This window comes from Nerophis lumbriciformis, linkage group LG24 (genome assembly GCF_033978685.3).
Source record: "Nerophis lumbriciformis linkage group LG24, RoL_Nlum_v2.1, whole genome shotgun sequence".
NCBI classification, from domain to species: domain Eukaryota; kingdom Metazoa; phylum Chordata; class Actinopteri; order Syngnathiformes; family Syngnathidae; genus Nerophis; species Nerophis lumbriciformis.
This window is the reverse complement of record NC_084571.2, coordinates 23,456,841-23,475,303: the sequence shown is the minus strand read 5'-3', so window position 1 is coordinate 23,475,303 and position 18,463 is coordinate 23,456,841. Positions and strand designations below refer to the sequence as shown.

General features: G+C 39.0%; 1 protein-coding gene across 1 annotated transcript in view; it reads left to right on the top strand.

Annotated features, from left to right (window-relative positions):
* Positions 1-7,051: 7,051 nt before the first annotated feature.
* The window catches only part of mccc2 (methylcrotonyl-CoA carboxylase subunit 2), a 44,919-nt gene continuing 33,507 nt past the window's right edge, over positions 7,052-18,463 (top strand). The window contains exons 1-5 of the mRNA XM_061981824.1: positions 7,052-7,272; positions 8,341-8,407; positions 16,333-16,417; positions 16,525-16,626; positions 18,242-18,369. Coding sequence (XP_061837808.1) covers positions 7,141-7,272; positions 8,341-8,407; positions 16,333-16,417; positions 16,525-16,626; positions 18,242-18,369 — 514 coding nt within the window. The 5' untranslated portion in view covers positions 7,052-7,140. The remainder of the gene's footprint in view (positions 7,273-8,340; positions 8,408-16,332; positions 16,418-16,524; positions 16,627-18,241; positions 18,370-18,463) is intronic.

The following is an 18,463-nucleotide window of genomic DNA, read 5'->3' as shown; positions in this document are numbered from 1 at the left end:
CGTTATTCATCCACGAATCTTTCATCCTCGCTCAAATTAATGGGGTAATCGTCGCTTTCTCGGTCCGAATCGCTCTCGCTGCTGGTGTAAATAATGGGGAAATGTGAGGAGACTTTCAACTTGTGACGTCACGCTACTTCCGGTACAGGCAAGGCTTTTTTTTTAATCAGCGACCAAAAGTTGCGAACTTTATCGTCGATGTTCTATACTAAATCCTTTCAGCAAAAATATGGCAATATCGCGAAATGATCAAGTGTGACACATAGAATGGATCTGCTATCCCAGTTTAAATAAAAAAAATTCATTTCAGTAGGCCTCTAATGAGTACAATACTTAGAGTATAAACACAACATAACACATTCGGCTTAGCCTATACAGTACTGCTATCTAATGTCTTGGAAGTGCAACTGCATTGCAAAGACTTAAATGTAACCAGACAACAACTGGACACATTTTACATACATTTTTAAAAATATTTTTATTGCAAACATTTATTAACACAAAAATATCAAAAATCGGTGCCGGTATCGATTCCCAGGTACCGGAAATCTGTACGGCACTGGTCCAAATGTGAACGGTACCCTTCCCTATAGGGAACCCTATGCAGCATGGAAGCAAACTTGGCAAAATGCTCCAGCCCAGTCCAGAAGACAGGTGCGTTCTGATCGCCAATTAGGGACAGGTGAGGGACAAGACAAGAGACGCGGCGGAGGCAAACAGGAAGTGGAAAACAAAAATAAAAGTGCTGGACAGGAAATAATACAGAAAGTAAGGAAACTAATAAGTTTGACGGATGAAAAACTTTCAGGCAAGTCCTTGTCATATCAATGTTTCTGTCAATATATGCTAAACTATCTGAACAAATCTTTGTGTTATTAGTAACAAAACATATTCTACGTAATTCTGCCCTAAACTTTGCATTTTCAACCACACGACTGTCTCTTTTAACTGCAAATATCAACACTGCAGTAGTGTTGGCCACTAGACAAGCATTTGGAAGGCAAACGCCTCGGAGTCAAATAACTTGGTACCTGACACATTCTACCTTTTTTTTTTTTTAGCAAATTTTGCATGCATACACTTCAGAGTCATATAACTTGGTACTTGACACATGCTAACTGTTGGCATGCTAACGTTTTATTTTTTTTAGCTAGTTTTGCATGCATACACTCCATAGTCATATAACTTTGTATTTCAGACATGCTAACTTTTAGCATTCTAACTTTTTTTTTTAGCTAATTTTGCATGCATACACTTCATAGTCATATAACTTTGTACTCCAGACATGCTAACTTTTTTTTGTGCTAATTTTGCATGAATTCACTTCATAGTCGAATAACTTGGTACTTGACACATGCTAACTGTCAGCATTCTAACTTTTTTTTTAGCTAATTTTGCATGCATACTCTATAGTCATTTAACTTAGTACTTGACACATGCTAACTTTTAGGATACTAACTCTTTAAGCTAATTTAGTATGCGTACGCTTCTTAGACATATCTCTTTGTACTTGAAACATGCTTGAAACGCTAAATCGTCATATAGCTTGGTGCTTCTACCATGAATTGATTAACGTGGACCCCGACTTAAACAAGTTGAAAAACGTATTGGGGTGTTACCATTTAGTGGTCAATTGTACGAAATATGTACTGTACTGTGCAATCTACTAATAAAAGTTTTAATCAATCAATCAATGCATCATGCTAACTGAGAGCATGCTAACTTTTTTTTAGCTTTTTTTTGCATGCATACTCTTCATAGTCATACCTGTATAACTTTGTACACGCCTTTTGTACAGCATTTTCGCTGTTAGTATGCTAACGTTAGCATTTGAGTTCAGTTTGCGCTTTTTAGCAACCACATACAATGTCCCCTAAAATTTCCCATTGTGTTTTTTTTGTGTAGTTTTTCAGAATGTGCCAATAAAAAACAATCTACGGGTCGCAAATGGCCCCCGGACCGCACTTTGGACAACCCTTGTCCAGACAGAGCACTTATTAAATAAATGCTAAGTCAAAAAATGTATGGAAATTGTACATTCTGAGAATTATTCAGATTTCTATGATTTTTCCAAGCCCAGCGTCCATTTTCCTCCCAGCTTTTGTACAAAGCTCGGCTGCTTCTTCACGCCTCTCCCTCCATTCTGTCACTCCGCCGTAAGGGAGGGGTCAAAAGGTCACGGCAAAGTAGAGAGAGTCAGCCGCGTGCAGAGTGGAGGACGATGCGTTGGCCAAGACAAACAAGAGCAGCCATCTGAGTGGAGGTCACTCGGCGTTGGAGGAGAAGTGAAAGGAACTAAAAAGCTCTCTCTGTGGACACTTCAGCCCACTCGGACAAACGCGTGGAGTACTCGGGTCAGGAAGGGAGCGTTTTTTGCAGCTTTTAAGCTAATGCTGATCTCCATTTAAAAAGCTCTTTAGTTCACATTTATAAATGACAAACCATTACACTTTTTTTTAATTTGTCAAGGACTTTTTTGCTCGAATGGACGAGCAGACACATTACACACAGACTTATTTACATCCAGCAGGGCTGGACACAACTTTATGTTCCCTGACAGGACTGCTCTGTTTTCATGGGAATATTCAAGTATCATTTAGCTAGAATCATGTATCTTCTCTCTATTGAGCCTAATATCTCTGCACATGAATAAAAAAATACATGAATGAATATATACATTGATAAATAAATAAAAATAGCTTCAAGCACACGTGAAGTGAAAGCCATTTCAGGTGACTATCTCTTGAAGCTCATCGAGAGAATACCAAGAATGTGCAAAGCAGTAATCAGAGCAAAAGGTGGCTATTTTGAAGAAACTAGAATATAAAACATGTTTTCAGTTATTTCACCTTTTTTTGTTCAAGTACATAACCCCACATGTGTTCATTCATAGTTTTGATGCCTTCAGTGACAATCTACAATGTAAATAGTCATGAAAATAAAGAAAACGCATTGAATGAGAAGGTGTAACACACACATGCACACACTCTGTATGAGTATTTACATATATATATAGATATATATATATATATGTGTGTGTGTGTGTGTGTGTGTGTGTGTGTATATATATATATATATGTATATGCATATACTATGTGTATATATATATATGTATGTAGTATATATATGTATGTACAGCGTACAGCAGGATTGAAATCTGTAAACAGTGCTCAATACGTGAGTGTAGAGTTGTATATAGTATACTATATATGTATGTATGTATATACTGTATATTTGTATATGTATATATGTATGCACATATGTATGTACATATGTGTATGTATATTTGTATATATGTATGTATATATGTATGTATATATGTATGTATTTATATATATATATATATATATATATATATATATATATATATATATATATATATATATATGTACCTCGGAGTCTTGTTCACGAGTGAGGGAAGAGTGGATTGTGAGATCGACAGGCGGATCGGTGCGGCGTCTTCAGTAATGCGGACGCTGTATCGATCCGTTGTGGTGAAGAAGGAGCTGAGTCGGAAGGCAAAGCTCTCAATTTACCGGTCGATCTACGTTCCCATCCTCACCTATGGTCATGAGCTTTGGGTTATGACCGAAAGGACAAGATCACGGGTACAAGCGGCTGAAATGAGTTTCCTCCGCCGGGTGGCGGGGCTCTCCCTTAGAGATAGGGTGAGAAGCTCTGCCATCCGGGAGGAGCTCAAAGTAAAGCCGCTGCTCCTCCACATCGAGAGGAGCCAGATGAGGTGGTTCGGGCATCTGGTCAGGATGCCACCCGAACGCCTCCCTAGGGAGGTGTTTAGGGCACGTCCGACCGGTAGGAGGCCGCGGGGAAGACCCAGGACACGTTGGGAAGACTATGTCTCCCGGCTGGCCTGGGAACGCCTCGGGGTCCCACAGGAAGAGCTGGACGAAGTGGCTGGGGAGAGGGAAGTCTGGGTTTCCCTGCTTAGGCTGCTGCCCCCGTGACCTGACCTTGGATAAGCGGAAGAAGATGGATGGATATATATATATATATATATATATATATATATATATATATATATATATATATATATATATATATATATATATATATATATATATATATGTATGTATATATATACTATATGTATATATACTGTATGTATATATATACTGTATGTATATATACTGCATGTATATATATACTGTGTAAGTGTACGTGTATGTGTGCTGGAATGACACATTTTATTGTGGCCCGTCACTCCTTTTAGACATGGTCCACCCCATGCTCTAAATGTGGCATACCACATAATTTAAATGTGGCCCACTACATCACTTAATGCGGCACGACAAATCATTTAAGTGGCCCACCAAATCATTTTATTTGGCCCGCAAAAGGCTTGGAAGGAAAAAAAAAAAAAAACTTTCTGGATAAATGTATTTGTTCTTTCCGTTTTGACAGAAAATGTTGCACATATGTTCTACACTTTCATATTATCTGATATTCCAAGTATTGTTTTTCGTGATCAAATAAGCATTTGTATATCTGCTTGTCATCTTGACTTACGATTTCAACGCAAGCTATCCATCAATTAATTAAAAAATGGCAATCAAACAGTTGCCTTTGCCAATTGTGTGACAATTGCGTTTATATTCATATTTAGTCACTGTTACATTAAAATGAGTTCGTAAACCCTGAATAATGCATTCAATTAGTGTACCCGCGTTTTAAGGCGCTCTGTTACCATCTAGTGGTAAAATGTAAAAATACAATTTCTTGCCTTACAATACTACTGTGTTTCAATCGGTGTCCACTACTGTCGTTTCATGGCGCTTTGTCGCCATCCATCCATTTTCCTACCGCTTGTCCCATTTGGGGTAAAGGGGGGTGCTGGAGTAAGTCTCAGCAGCATTCGGGCGGAAAGCGGGGTACACCCTGGACAAGTCGCCACTCATCGCAGGGCCAACACAGATAAACAGACAATATTCACACTCACATTCACACCCTCGGGCCAATTTAGTGTTGCCAAGCTGCCCTTTGTTGCCATCTAGTGGAAACATTTATAAATACAATTTGTTGCCCTATAATGTACTTAGGGGGTGGCAGCACGGTGGGAGAGGGGTTAGTGCGTCTGTCTCACAATACGATGGTCCTGAGTAGTCTTGGGTTCAATCCCGGGCTCGGGATCTTTCCGTGTGGAGTTTGCATGTTCTCCCCGTGACTGCGTGGATTTCCTCCGGGTACTCCGGCTTCCTCCCACCTCCAACGACATGCACCTGTGGGGATATGTTGATTGGCAACACTAAATTGACCCTAGTGTGTGTGAATGTGAGTGTGAATGTTGTCTGTCTATCTGTGTTGGCCCTGTGATGAGGTGTACGCCGCCTTCCGCCCGATTGTAGCTGAGATAGGCTCCAGCGCCCCCCGCAACCCCGAAGGGAATAAGCGGTAGAAATGGATGGATGGATGGATGGATACTTAGGGGGTTTGTTGCCATCTAGTGGCAGGATATATATACGTACAATGTGTTGCCCTCAGTGTCCTATGATCAACCTTGAGACCTCCGATTTCGGGAGTTGGGGGGTGGGGGGTGGAGGGGCGTGGTCGTTGGTGGGGCGGGGGGCGTGGTTGGGGGCGTGGTTAAGATATATATATATATAAGAAATACTTGACTTTCAGTGAATTCTAGCTTTATATATATATTTTATTACACACACACACATATATATACATATATATATATATATATATATATATATATATATATATGTATATATATATATATATGTATATATATATATATATATATATATGTATATATATATATATATATATATATATATATATATATATATATATATATATATATATATATATATATAAAAGAAATACTTGAATTTCAGTGTTCATTTATTTACACATATACACACACATAACACTCATCTACTCATTGTTGAGTTAAGGGTTGAATTGTCCACCCTTGTTCTATTCTCTGTCACTATTTCAGAACACACACATTATACAAATATACGTTATAAAATCAATAAGAAAACGGGAGCTCTAATTTGGGAGTCTGAATTAGGATCAGAAGTTCCTATATAAACATTGCGCACTCACGTCGCCTTTTTGTATTGATTACTGCAGCTGTGCACTGGATTCATTCACAAATACAAACTACAACTCACAAACACTTTAGAGTTAGGCTCCACCATTAGAATGTGTACTAAACTTATAAAGATCACATGGATATTATTCAGTGAGTTGATTCACCAAAACTAACCTTTTATACAGGAGGAAAAAGCACACAGGACGTTTCAATTGTTCACAGACTGCTCGCGCTCATCAGAATGACAAGACACTTCCGGTCTGCAGGTGATAGCATTCAATTGGGAAGAAACGCCCTACTGCCCCCTACTGACCAATGTGAATACTGATAAATGTGTAATGACAGCTCCAAAAACGAATTCAAACCACAAAATAAAATAAATAAATCAACACAAAAATGTGACACATTATGGGTGGGTCACATATGCATGTACAGTAGATGGCAGTATTGTCCTGTTTAAAAGTGTCACAACATTGCTGTTTACGGCAGACGAACTGCTTTACAGTAGACGAAAACTTGACTGCTGTTGTTGTGTGTTGTTACCGCGCTGGGAGGACGTTAATGAAACTGCCTAGCAATAAACCCACATAAGAAACCAAGAACTCACCCTCGATCATTAGCTGTTTATATTGTGGGAAAGCGGACGTGTGAACAAGCTGTCAACATGTCACTCAGGTCCGCATGGAGCTGGAGGGGGCGTGGCCTCCAGCTCCGCCTGAAGTTCGGGAGATTTTCGGGAGAAAATTTGTCCCGGGAGGTTTTCGGGAGAGGCGCTGAATTTCGGGAGTCTCCCGGAAAATCCGGGAGGGTTGGCAAGTATGCCTATGATTCTAATTCGTTTCGATCAATGTACTACTCGTTAAAATATGTTATTATTCCCCATACAACACAGAATAAAGAAATAAAGCATGAATAAAAAATAATAATAATTTACATTGAGCCCAATTGGTTGCCATCTGCAGCCACCAGGGGGCGACGTAGGTTTTAATCAGTGCTGGCGCTGACAACCAGGAAACGAACAAGAGCCTTGCTAGTCTCGCTAGCGAACTTTGACTCGGAAAAAAAGTGTCAAAATGCTTCTTCAAACGGCCAGGCCGTTGCTGCTCCGCTGCGGGAGCTTCCCACTGGCTTGTACAAGATCATACTACGCCGAAAAAGTTGCGCGACTCGGCTCTCAGCCTGATAAACACTCTACCGACTACCAGGTATGCTAGATGCTAGCCTTGGAGCTAACAGTCCACCTTGCTAACACTGTCATGGTCAACATGTTGACTTCAAACACCTAACTCTTAATCCATTGCAAATTGTTTCAGGACAGTTATAATGTGCATATTTGTACAATTAAGCCATCGTTATTTAACAGTTAAAACTCCGTTGAATGCTCTCAAGTCAGTAGTTTGTATATTGTTGGTAATGTCTACAGTGTCAATAAGCATCCTGACAATGTAGTCCATGCAAATCATAGGTCATCATGTTTGCTTTGTGTATGCATCATATTATTCACGCTCTGTGTAACATTATGCACATATTATTCATGCACATTATTCATCCCCATATTCAAGACTCTCATTGGAAAAACCGCATTCTACTATTTTGCCACCACACAGTGGAATGCACTACCAACAGACCTTAAAATTTGAACTACCCTACTAAATTTTAAAACTGCCATCAAATCATGGATCAGCTCAACCTCTACCTGATCTGAACCAAAATTGATCCCCAGCAACTCTTCGAAGCAGCAAACAGGTTTATATGTGGTTATAGTCTATATATATATTTTCTCAGTCTGGTTTGCACACTCTTGGAGTCAACATGTACATAGTGTCATGTACATAGTGTATATACCCCCCCCCCCTTTATTTGTATATATTGTTTTTAAAATCACCTGACATATATACTGTGTATATGTACATAATTTATCCATTTTTAAACGTAATTTTTTATATACATGTTACAGGTTATATATCTTTTATCATTGAATGTATCAAATGTAATGGACATTTAATGGACCACAATGGAAACAAGCCTTTTGGCTTTTTGTGCCATCCATTTGCCTTTTTAAAGCATTACATGGATTCAATTCTTTAAGACGTCAATAAACTTCTCAATCAATCAATCAATCAATGTAACATTATTCACATACGAAAAACCCCTGTATTCCCACCTCCACAGTCCATAACTGCATATTAACTACACCATACCAACTTATATGCACCTGTATACTATAAAAGGTGTGTTCCTGGTTTCATCTTTTTCTTTTTTTTCTTTTCCAGGAGAATTATGAGCGAATGCAAGCTCTTGTTGAAGAATTGAAAAGCCGCACAGAGAAGATTAAATTAGGTGGGTGGTTCTGCAAATATATGATCATTATGGTTGTGTGGTCTAGGGATGTCCCGATCCGATAATTTGGATCGGATCGGCCGCCGATATTTGCAAAAAAAAAAGCGTATCGGCAAGGCATGGGAAAATGCCGATCCAGTTTTTAAAAAAAACTTCGGTCCGTGTTTTCCAACGCACCGATTTAAATAATACATTCCACTTTTCTGCTGCTCCCTAATTTCTGTTCCACATTTTCCAGCACACCTTCAACACATCCACAGGTCTGTGGATTCTCACGCAGTTGCTTTTAGCTGCTGGCATTACACGACAGGCTCTTCTCACTCTTTCCTGTGTCTCCTTCTCACAGACAGCAAGCGCACCTTCTTACACACGTCACATACTGTCACGTCATACGTCACATTCGTATACGCCCTCCCCGAGCAGAGAGGTGGCAGCATGGCTAACGTTAGCTGTGATGCTAGCGCAGCCGTGCGAGCAACCTTCCCTCTAAGGTGCGCGCCTGTGCAATTGCGCACTGCTCAAGCGTCCTCTGCGCACGGCAAATCTATGCCACGCACAAAATCAAATAAAAAAATAAGCGCATAACAATTTTCGACACACGGACACGACAGAGAAAACAGTTTTCGTCATCATTGTTCAAATATTGTAACGTCTGTCGAGACGCTTAACTCCATTCGGTGCCACACGTCCACACCATCAAAATGCAGAGGCAAACATTTCCACATCAACACCGTATGAAGAAAATAGTGATTTTTTTAGTTGTGATTTCCTTGTCTGCATGAAAGTTTAAAAGTAGCATATATTAATGCAGTATGAAGAAGAATGTTTTAATGTAGACACATAGAATCATCATACTGCTGTGATTATATGCATCAAGTGTTCATTCAAGGTTAAGGCAAAATATCGAGATATATATCGTGTATCGCAATATGGCCTTAAAATATCGCAATATTAAAAAAAGGCCATATCACCCAGCCCTAGTTCAATGATGCCATTTCTGTTTGTCATGTATAATTTTGTCTATTTTGTGTTTATCCTTGAATAAACAGGTCAGTTTCTTGTTACCAACCATTGTGTATTATTCAAACTCCCCTAATTCAGCTGGCTAGTTGTTATCAAGAGTACTGAAACCCTTTTCAACATGATTCTGACAACTAAGTAGGCTAAATAACTTTAAACTTTAATACATGCTCGGATAGGCCAGTATCGGTCAGTATCGGTATCGGATTGGAAGTGCAAAAACAATATCGGTATCGGATCGGAAGTGCAAAAACCTGGATTGGGACATCCCTAGTGTGGTCTTTATTTATGTTGTGTTTGCGCTATGTAAAGTCACTCAGTATCTCATTTAAGCAACTATTTGTATATTCTAGAGGGACATTACAGTAGAAATATAGTAATATATAGTTATATATATATATAGTTAGTATATATATATATATATATATATATATATATATATATATATATATATATATATATAAATAAATAAATAATAATGATAAATGGGTTGTACTTGTATAGCGCTTTTCTACCTTCAAGGTACTCAAAGCGCTTTGACACTACTTCCACATTTACCCATTCACACACACATTCACACACTGATGGAGGGAGCTGCCATGCAAGGCGCTAACCAGCACCCATCAGGAGCAAGGGTGAAGTGTCTTGCTCAGGACACAACGGACATGACGAGGTTGGTACTAGGTGGGGATTGAACCAGGGACCCTCGGGTCACGCACGGCCACTCTCCCACTGCGCCACGCCGTCCCTATATATGTATATAGTTAGTATATATAGTTAGTTATATATAGTTAGTATATATAGTTATATATAGTTAGTATATATAGTTATACTCTAAAGTAGTCAGTGTACAGCGTGTATATCAGTATCAATGTTGGCGTTAACGCACTTTTTGTGTCTTTTTACGCATTGAAATCATTAAGGACGCGCATTTCCGGAAGTCTGCGCGTCCCTGAGACGCAGATTTTTAAAAACATTTTTACCGACCCTGCCTTCTCCGGGTCAAAACTCTGGTTTGCTTGTTTTTTTTTATCGAATATCACTTACCGTCTCTGTTTTTGTTTTGATTATACTTGCCGGGGTTGTGACAAAATGGGATTGCCTGCCAAAAAATGATTTCCTTAGCGGGAACGCGCACCGCTCGCTTATTAACCTGCATTGCTTGGCTCGTCTGTCCACAGCGGATTACTAGGTGTTAGACAAACACTTTATCTATGTGTTTATTGTAACGCTACGTGTTTGACATTATTTAAGCTTTTATCGTGTCTGGAAAATGACCGTTTGCCTTTTCTGTGGTATTAATGAGATTTAAAGGACTGTTGTTAGTCCAATGATGTGAGAAAACCTCTTTCTTGTTTGGAAGATACATACAATTTTAATTGTTATTTCTTCATGCACATAAACATTTACAAAGTGTTTGGATGTATTAATTTATTTAATTTTTTTATTAAATGTAATATTGCCTGACAAAGAGTGATTCAATGTAATATTTTGATATTTACACATCGCATATTTACACGCATATTTTACTAGAATACCCTTCTGAGCATTACATTTATCAGAATCAAGTACTTACTGTACTGTTTACTTGTTGAAATACACTTTACAAAGCTAAAATCTAATCAAACGACCACTTTGCTGGGTGTCAAAAATGTATTTAAAGTAATATTTTGATACTGACACATCTTATGTCTGCATATTTTACTAGAATACCCTTATGAGCATTACATTTATCAAAATCAAGTACCTACTGTACTTGTTGAAATACCCTTCAAATACATTTTTGACAGCACTAAAGTGGTCGTTTGTGTAGATATTTGCTCTAAAAAGGGTATTTCAACAAATAAACAGCACAGTAGGTACTCGATTTTGATATATGTAACGCCCATAAGGGCATTCTAGTAAAATATGCAGAGATGAGATGTGTCAGTGGTCCTCGTCAGCCAGAGAACTTTGATTTGGGGGCGGCAGCGGTAAAGTTTAGATCCATGAAGGAAAGAAGAAAGTGAATGAATGTTTAAACTGAATACATTTAGATATGCAAATAAATTTGTTTTCTTTTGTATTATTTTTTTTATGAATTAAGTAACGTTTATGACCACCTTTTTCCAAAACAATATAGAATGTGAGATATAACAGGATAATGCATACATTTATCATTTGTTTTCAAAACGCTTACAAAAAAGTTGGGCCCCAAATATTTACTGTGGGACACCATTTTTATGACTTGATGGGGTCCCTGGGACCCCATTTTGAAAATTCCTAGCGCCAACACTGAGTATATAATGATATTTATTGAAAATGCCAGCATGCACTGTGACATTATGAAGTATCACATGATTCTTGGGTAATTTGGGCCGAATGGCAGACATGTTTTATTCATCATATGACGATTATACCTGTATGTCCTTTAGGTGACTTTCATGATGCAAGTTAGTGTAAAGTGGTCACATAAGAGTCACTCAGTTTATTTCTGTTTCTTTACAGCAGGGGTGTCAAACTCAAATACAGAGCAGGCCAAAATTTAAAACTGAACAAAGCCGCCGGCCAAAGTTGAACAAATTAACCTTTTAATAGGGACCCAAACAAGTTTTGCATTGAATATTGAACAAGCAAGGCTTATATAACTTTATAGTGACATGTAAAATCGAGTTTCAAATAATAATAATAATAATAATAACTGGGATTTATATAGCGCTTTTCTAAGTACCCAAAGTCGCTTTACATGTAGAACCCATCAATCATTCACACCTGGTGGTGGTAAGCTACTTTCATAGCCACAGCTGCCCTGGGGTAGACTGACGGAAGCGTGGCTGCAATTTGCGCCAACGGCCCCTCCGACCACCACCTATCATTCTTCATTCAATTCACCGGTGTGAGTGGCACCGGGGGCAAAGGGTGAAGTGTCCCGCCCAAGGACACAACGGCAGCGATTTTTGGATGGTAAGAGGCGGGGAGCGAACCTGCAACCCTCAGGTTTCTGGCACGGTTGCTCTACCCACTACGCCATGCCGCCCCATATAATAATAATAAACAAATATCAATGGCATATCAAATACAATTTAAATAAAAATTGAATGTCTCTTTTCTATTTGCAGCCTTCTGAGGTAAATATTAACATTAACTTTTTCCACAGGCTAATACATTTGAAAATAAAATAACAATGAATAAACCAACCATTCAGGACTTTAAACTGCTCAGTTTGCAACACACTGATCTAATCTGATGTGCCCAAGCCAGATACCTGCCATCTTTTCTTGTATGCTAGTTCATTAATGTCGGGGCTCAGGCTTTGAGCTGAGGCAACCTTCATTATCGAACAAAGGTGTTCATCAGTCATTATCTCGTAGTCCAACTGGACCACAGTCTTAGGGGCGTGCCTTAAAGGCACTGCCTTTAACGTCCTCTACGAGCTGTCGTCACGTCCGCTTTTCATCCATTCTAACAACGTGCCGGCCTAGTCAAAGATATGTGCGGCTTCTGTAAGCACACACACGTGAATGCAACGCATACTTGATCAACAGCGATGCAGGTTACACTGAGGGTGCCCATATAAATAACTTTAACACTGTTAGAAATATGCGCCACACTGTGAATCCACACCAAACAAGAATAACAAACACATTTCGGGAGAACATCCGCACCGTAACACAACATAAACACAACCGAACAAATACCCAGAATCCCATGCAGCCCTAACTCTTCCGGGCTGCAATATACACCCCCGCCCTCCGTGCGTCGGTTGAGGTGGGCGGGGTTGGTTCTGGGTATTTGTTCGATTGTGTTTATGTTGTGCTACGGTGCGGATGTTCTCCCGAAATGTGTTTGTCATTCTTGTTTGGTGTGGATTCACAGTGTGGCGCATATTTCTAACAGTTTTAAAGTTATTTATACGGGCACCCTCAGTGTAATCTGTATCGCTATTGATCAAGTATGCATTGCATTCCCTTGTGTGTGCGTGCAGAAGCCGCACATATTATGTGACTGGGCTAGCACTTGTTGGACTGGATTAAAAGCGGACGTGACGATTTTAGGTAGGGGCACTGAAATTTGGGAGTTTACCGGGAGGGTTGGCAAGTATGAGAATTAGTGGTGAATGCGGTGGTACTGCGGCACCGCCGCTGTATATAATCGGCGGGCCAGCTCTAGTGTTAATTTGATATCGCCTCAAGGGCCAAGTGAAATTACACAGCGGGCCAAATATTTGGCCCGCGGGCCAGAGTTTGACACCCATGCTTTACAGTCACTAGACTTTATAGACTTGCACATGGAGTTGCACTATGCCAAAGTCGATTGATGCTCTAATGCAGGGGGGGTCCAAACTTTTTCCACTGAGGCCCGCACACTTTAAAAATCAAAGCAAGCGGGGGCCATTTTGCTAATTTAAATTTTCAAAACCAATACAACATTTTGATTTTTTTAACCTTTAGGCTCCTCTCAAGTTTGGTGCCAGGGACCTAAAAGGTTCTCAGTCATAAAAATGTTAAAACATAAGTCTTATATGTATATATATATATATTTTTTTTTACACTTAAATCTTTAGATACATTTTAGAAATATCTGTTGATATGAAGTTAAGATTTTTTGATTTGTATGCACTTTTTGTTAAAGAAAACCCTGTTTTTTTTTTAAGGCACATTAACAAAATATGCCATATTCCCCCACAAAAACGTCAAAGTGGAATGTTTGATGTGAAGTACTTGGAGCATTAATAAATAAGTCAACAATTTCTAACATTCATTTTGATTCAGTATTATTATTTTTCAAACAACGGCAGATAAAAAAAAAATTCCGTTAAAATTCTCAGGCATCCAAAAGGGTCCCCCAAAAAGTGTCAAAAATAGGGCATACATTATTTTTTTTAATTATTTTACTTTCAGCGCTTAAGTCTTTAGTGCAGTGGTTCTCAAACCTTTTTCACGGAGTACCACCTCAGAAAACTCTTGGCTCTCCAAGTTTGACCAACATTTAAAGGCCTACTGAAATGCTATTTTCTTATTTAAACGGGGATAGCAGGTCCATTCTATGTGTCATACTTGATCATTTCGCGATATTGCCATATTTTTGCCGAAAGGATTTAGTAGAGAACATCGACGATAAAGTTCGCAACTATTGGTCGCTGATAAAAAAGCCTTGCCTCTACCGGAAGTAGCAGACGATATGTGCGTGACGTCACAGGTTGTGGAGCTCCTCACATCTGCACATTGTTTACAATCATGGCCACCAGCAGCGAGAGCGATTCGGACCGAGAAGGCGACGATTTCCCCATTAATTTGAGCGAGGATGAAAGAGTCGTGGATGAGGAAAGTGAGAGTGAAGGACTAGAGGGCAGTGGGAGCGATTCAGATAGGGAAGACGCTGTGAGAGGCGGGTGGGACCTGATATTCAGCTGGGAATGACTAAAACAGTAAATAAACACAAGACATATATATATACTCTATTAGCCACAACACAACCAGGCTTATATTTATTATGCCACAAATTAATCCAGCATAACAAACACCTCCCCCCTCCCGTCCATATAACCCGCCAATACAACTCAAACACCTGCACAACACACACAATCCCACAGCCCAAAGTACCGTTCACCTCCCCAAAGTTCATATAGCACATATATTTCCCCAAAGTCCCCAAAGTTACGTACGTGACATGCACATAGCGGCACGCACGTACAGGCAAGCGATCAAATGTTTGGAAGCCGCAGCTGCAAGCGTACTCACGGTACCGTGTCTGCGTATCCAACTCAAAGTCCTCCTGGTAAGAGTCTCTGTTGTCCCAGTTCTCCACAGGCCAATGGTAAAGCTTGACTGTCATCTTTCGGGAATGTACACAATGAAACACCGGCCGTGTTTGTGTTGCTGAAGTCGGCCGCAATACAACGCTTTCCACCTACAGCTTTCTTCTTTGCTGTCTCCATTGTTCATTGAACAAATTGCAAAAGATTCACCAACACAGATGTCCAGAATACTGTGGAATTTTGCGATGAAAACAGACGACTTAATAGCTGGCCACCATGCTGTCCCAAAATGTCCTCCACAATCCGTGACGTCACGTGCCGGCGTCATCATACCGAGACGTTTTCAGCAGGATATTGCGCGGGAAATTTAAAATTGCACTTTAGTAAGCTAACCCGGCCGTTTTGGCATGTGTTGCAATGTTAAGATTTCATCATAAACTATCAGACTGCGTGGTCGGTAGTAGTGGGTTTCAGTAGGCCTTTAAGTACAGTAGCATAGTAGGCCTAATTATTAATTCAAAACAAGGCTTTTATTTAACATTTAGTATTTTTGGCCACTGTAACATTACACACAGTTTGAACAGTAACACTGTGTTTGAATATAGGAAAATAAAACACTGTACTTAATAATGAATAAAATAAAATTGATTGCACATAATTGGCGCACCACTAGATGGAGAATCACTGCTCTCGATCAACTTCAGATCTATCTTTTGATGATTAAGTTTTTTTTTAATATATATGTTTTATGTAGTTTTTGTTATAGAAAACTTAAGTTTTTTATGGCAAATGCACAAAATATGCTATATTTTACCCCAAAAATATTTCAAAGTGGAATATTTGAGCATTTAGTAGGTCAATAATTTTTAACAACATTAATTTTGATTCCTTAATATTTTTGGAGCATTGACAGTTTTAAAAAACTTTGTATGTTATTAGAGCCAACATTGTAACTTTTTCTCGTTAGATTTCACCTGTATGCTCTTTTATTCCACTTGTTTTATGGTTTTTATTCTGTAATAGTATTTTTTAGAAAGTGCTGCGGGGTCTTAAAAAATTAACTGTGGGCCGCAAATGCTCCCCAGTCCGCACATTGGCCACCTCCGCTCTAATGTAATCTTGTTAATACTTCTGATAATGACAATACATGATTACATATTGATTGCAGGCGGGGGAGAAAAGGCCAGAAAGCTTCACACTTCCCGTGGTAAACTCTTACCCAGAGAGCGCATCGACAGACTTCTGGATCCAGGGTACTCTTAGAACTTACCGTCTTCACACAACACCAACATGTGCTTGGACTTGCTTCCACCAGTGACACCACATTGTTGTTCATCAGGACTTATTCTTGCGTTTGCAGGACTCCTTTTTTAGAATTTTCCCAGTTCGCAGCATACGAGTTGTATGGAAAGGAGGAGGTGCCAGCAGGTGGTATGATTACTGGCATTGGGCGAGTGTCAGGGTAAGTTTTCAACGTCATGTTAAATGTTTCCACCCAACTCATCAGCTGGAGCAAAGCTGGCTGAACAGTTTGCTCCTTACTGCAACATTAGTTCTTTTGTCTGCTGCAATATACTTGGTAATCAATAACTAGGGCTTGGCGATACGGCTGAAAAATTTATCACAATATCATTTGAGACCTGGATGAAGGAGAACATCCGTAGACATATCACGATATAAGTGTTTTATATGAGTTGATATCGATATTTGTTAATATTTTTATGAGCTATCGCAGGGTTGTCAAATCAGGGCCACATTGCAGTTATGGCTGCCCTCAGAGGGACACTTGTACCTGGGAATATTATATCAACACAAATTGCCTCATTACACAATTTTGTTACACAGTACAGGCCAAAAGTTTGGACACACCTTCTCATTCAATGCGATTTCTTTGTTTTTATGACTATTTACATTGTAGATTGTCACTGAAGGCATCAAAACTACAAATGAACACATGAGGAGTTATGTACTTAACAAAAAAGGTGAAATAACTGAAAACATGTTTTATATTGTAGTTTCTTCAAAATAGCCACCTTTGCTTTGATTACTGCTTTGCACACTCTTGGCATTCTCTCAATAAGCTTCAAGCACACCTGTGAAGTGCAAACCATTTCAGAAGACTACCTCATTCATAGTTTTGATGCCTTCAGTGACAATCTACAATGTAAATAGTCATGAAAATAAAGAAAACACATTGAATGAGAAGGTGTGTCCAAACTTTTGGCCTGTACTGTATATATTTTTTACACAAACTGGAAGAAAAATATGTAGATTTTACAGTAAAAAACTGACAGTTCGGTCGCCGAAATTTTACATAAAAAAGTTTTGGGTTTTTTTTGTATTTTTTTTAAATTTATTTTTTACGCTAAAAACCTGACCTAACCGTTGTTTACTGTTGAAATAATTTTTACATTGTACAATTTTAATCAATCCATCAAAATGTATTTATATAGCCCTTAATCACAAATGTCTCAAAGGGCTGCACAAACCACAACGACATCCTCGTATCTGAACCCACATCCATCCAAGGGGGGGCTATGTTTTTATTTCCTATTTCTCATCCACTTCAAGTCATTATTAGAGAAGTTTCCTCATTTCACATAACAACTTCTCTCCAATTATTACCTGCTTTTTTTGTGGTTTAATCCGTAAAAATCAGTCCCTTCAAGATTTAGCAGGCATTTTTTTCCCTGAATCTTTTTCCTTTCTTTCAGAAAGTTGCTGCAAAAGTTGCCATGTTTTTCAGTAACTTTTCAGTAACATTGAATCTAGTTGGGTTTTATTGAATTTGTCATTGTTTTAAATGTTCCTTCCAACCTCAACCTAAAAAAAAAAAAGCACACGATTTTAACAAAAATTGGAAACCCAAACGGTGTTGATGTTTTACTTATTTTATACTACACAGTAGATGGCAGTAAAAGCACATACTTAAAACTCAAGATATGCATGAGTTGTGCCGTTTGATCAACCGAGAGTTGATATATTGTTACACGTTGTTGTTCCTGCTTCTTAACACAACTGCTTTTTATCTTTCGGGGTTATTTTGACCACAAACTAATGTTTATAATGTTTGCCAGGGTGGAATGTGTCATTGTGGCCAATGACGCAACAGTCAAAGGGGGGACGTATTACCCTGTCACAGTCAAGAAGCATCTTCGTGCACAAGAAATAGCCCAGCAGAACCACCTGCCTTGCATTTACCTGGGTAAGATACCATTACTTCCGCCAGGGGATTACTGTATGTAATCATTTCCTGTTGGTTGGTTTGCCTGTCTGTCACTTAGTTGGTTAGCAAAATA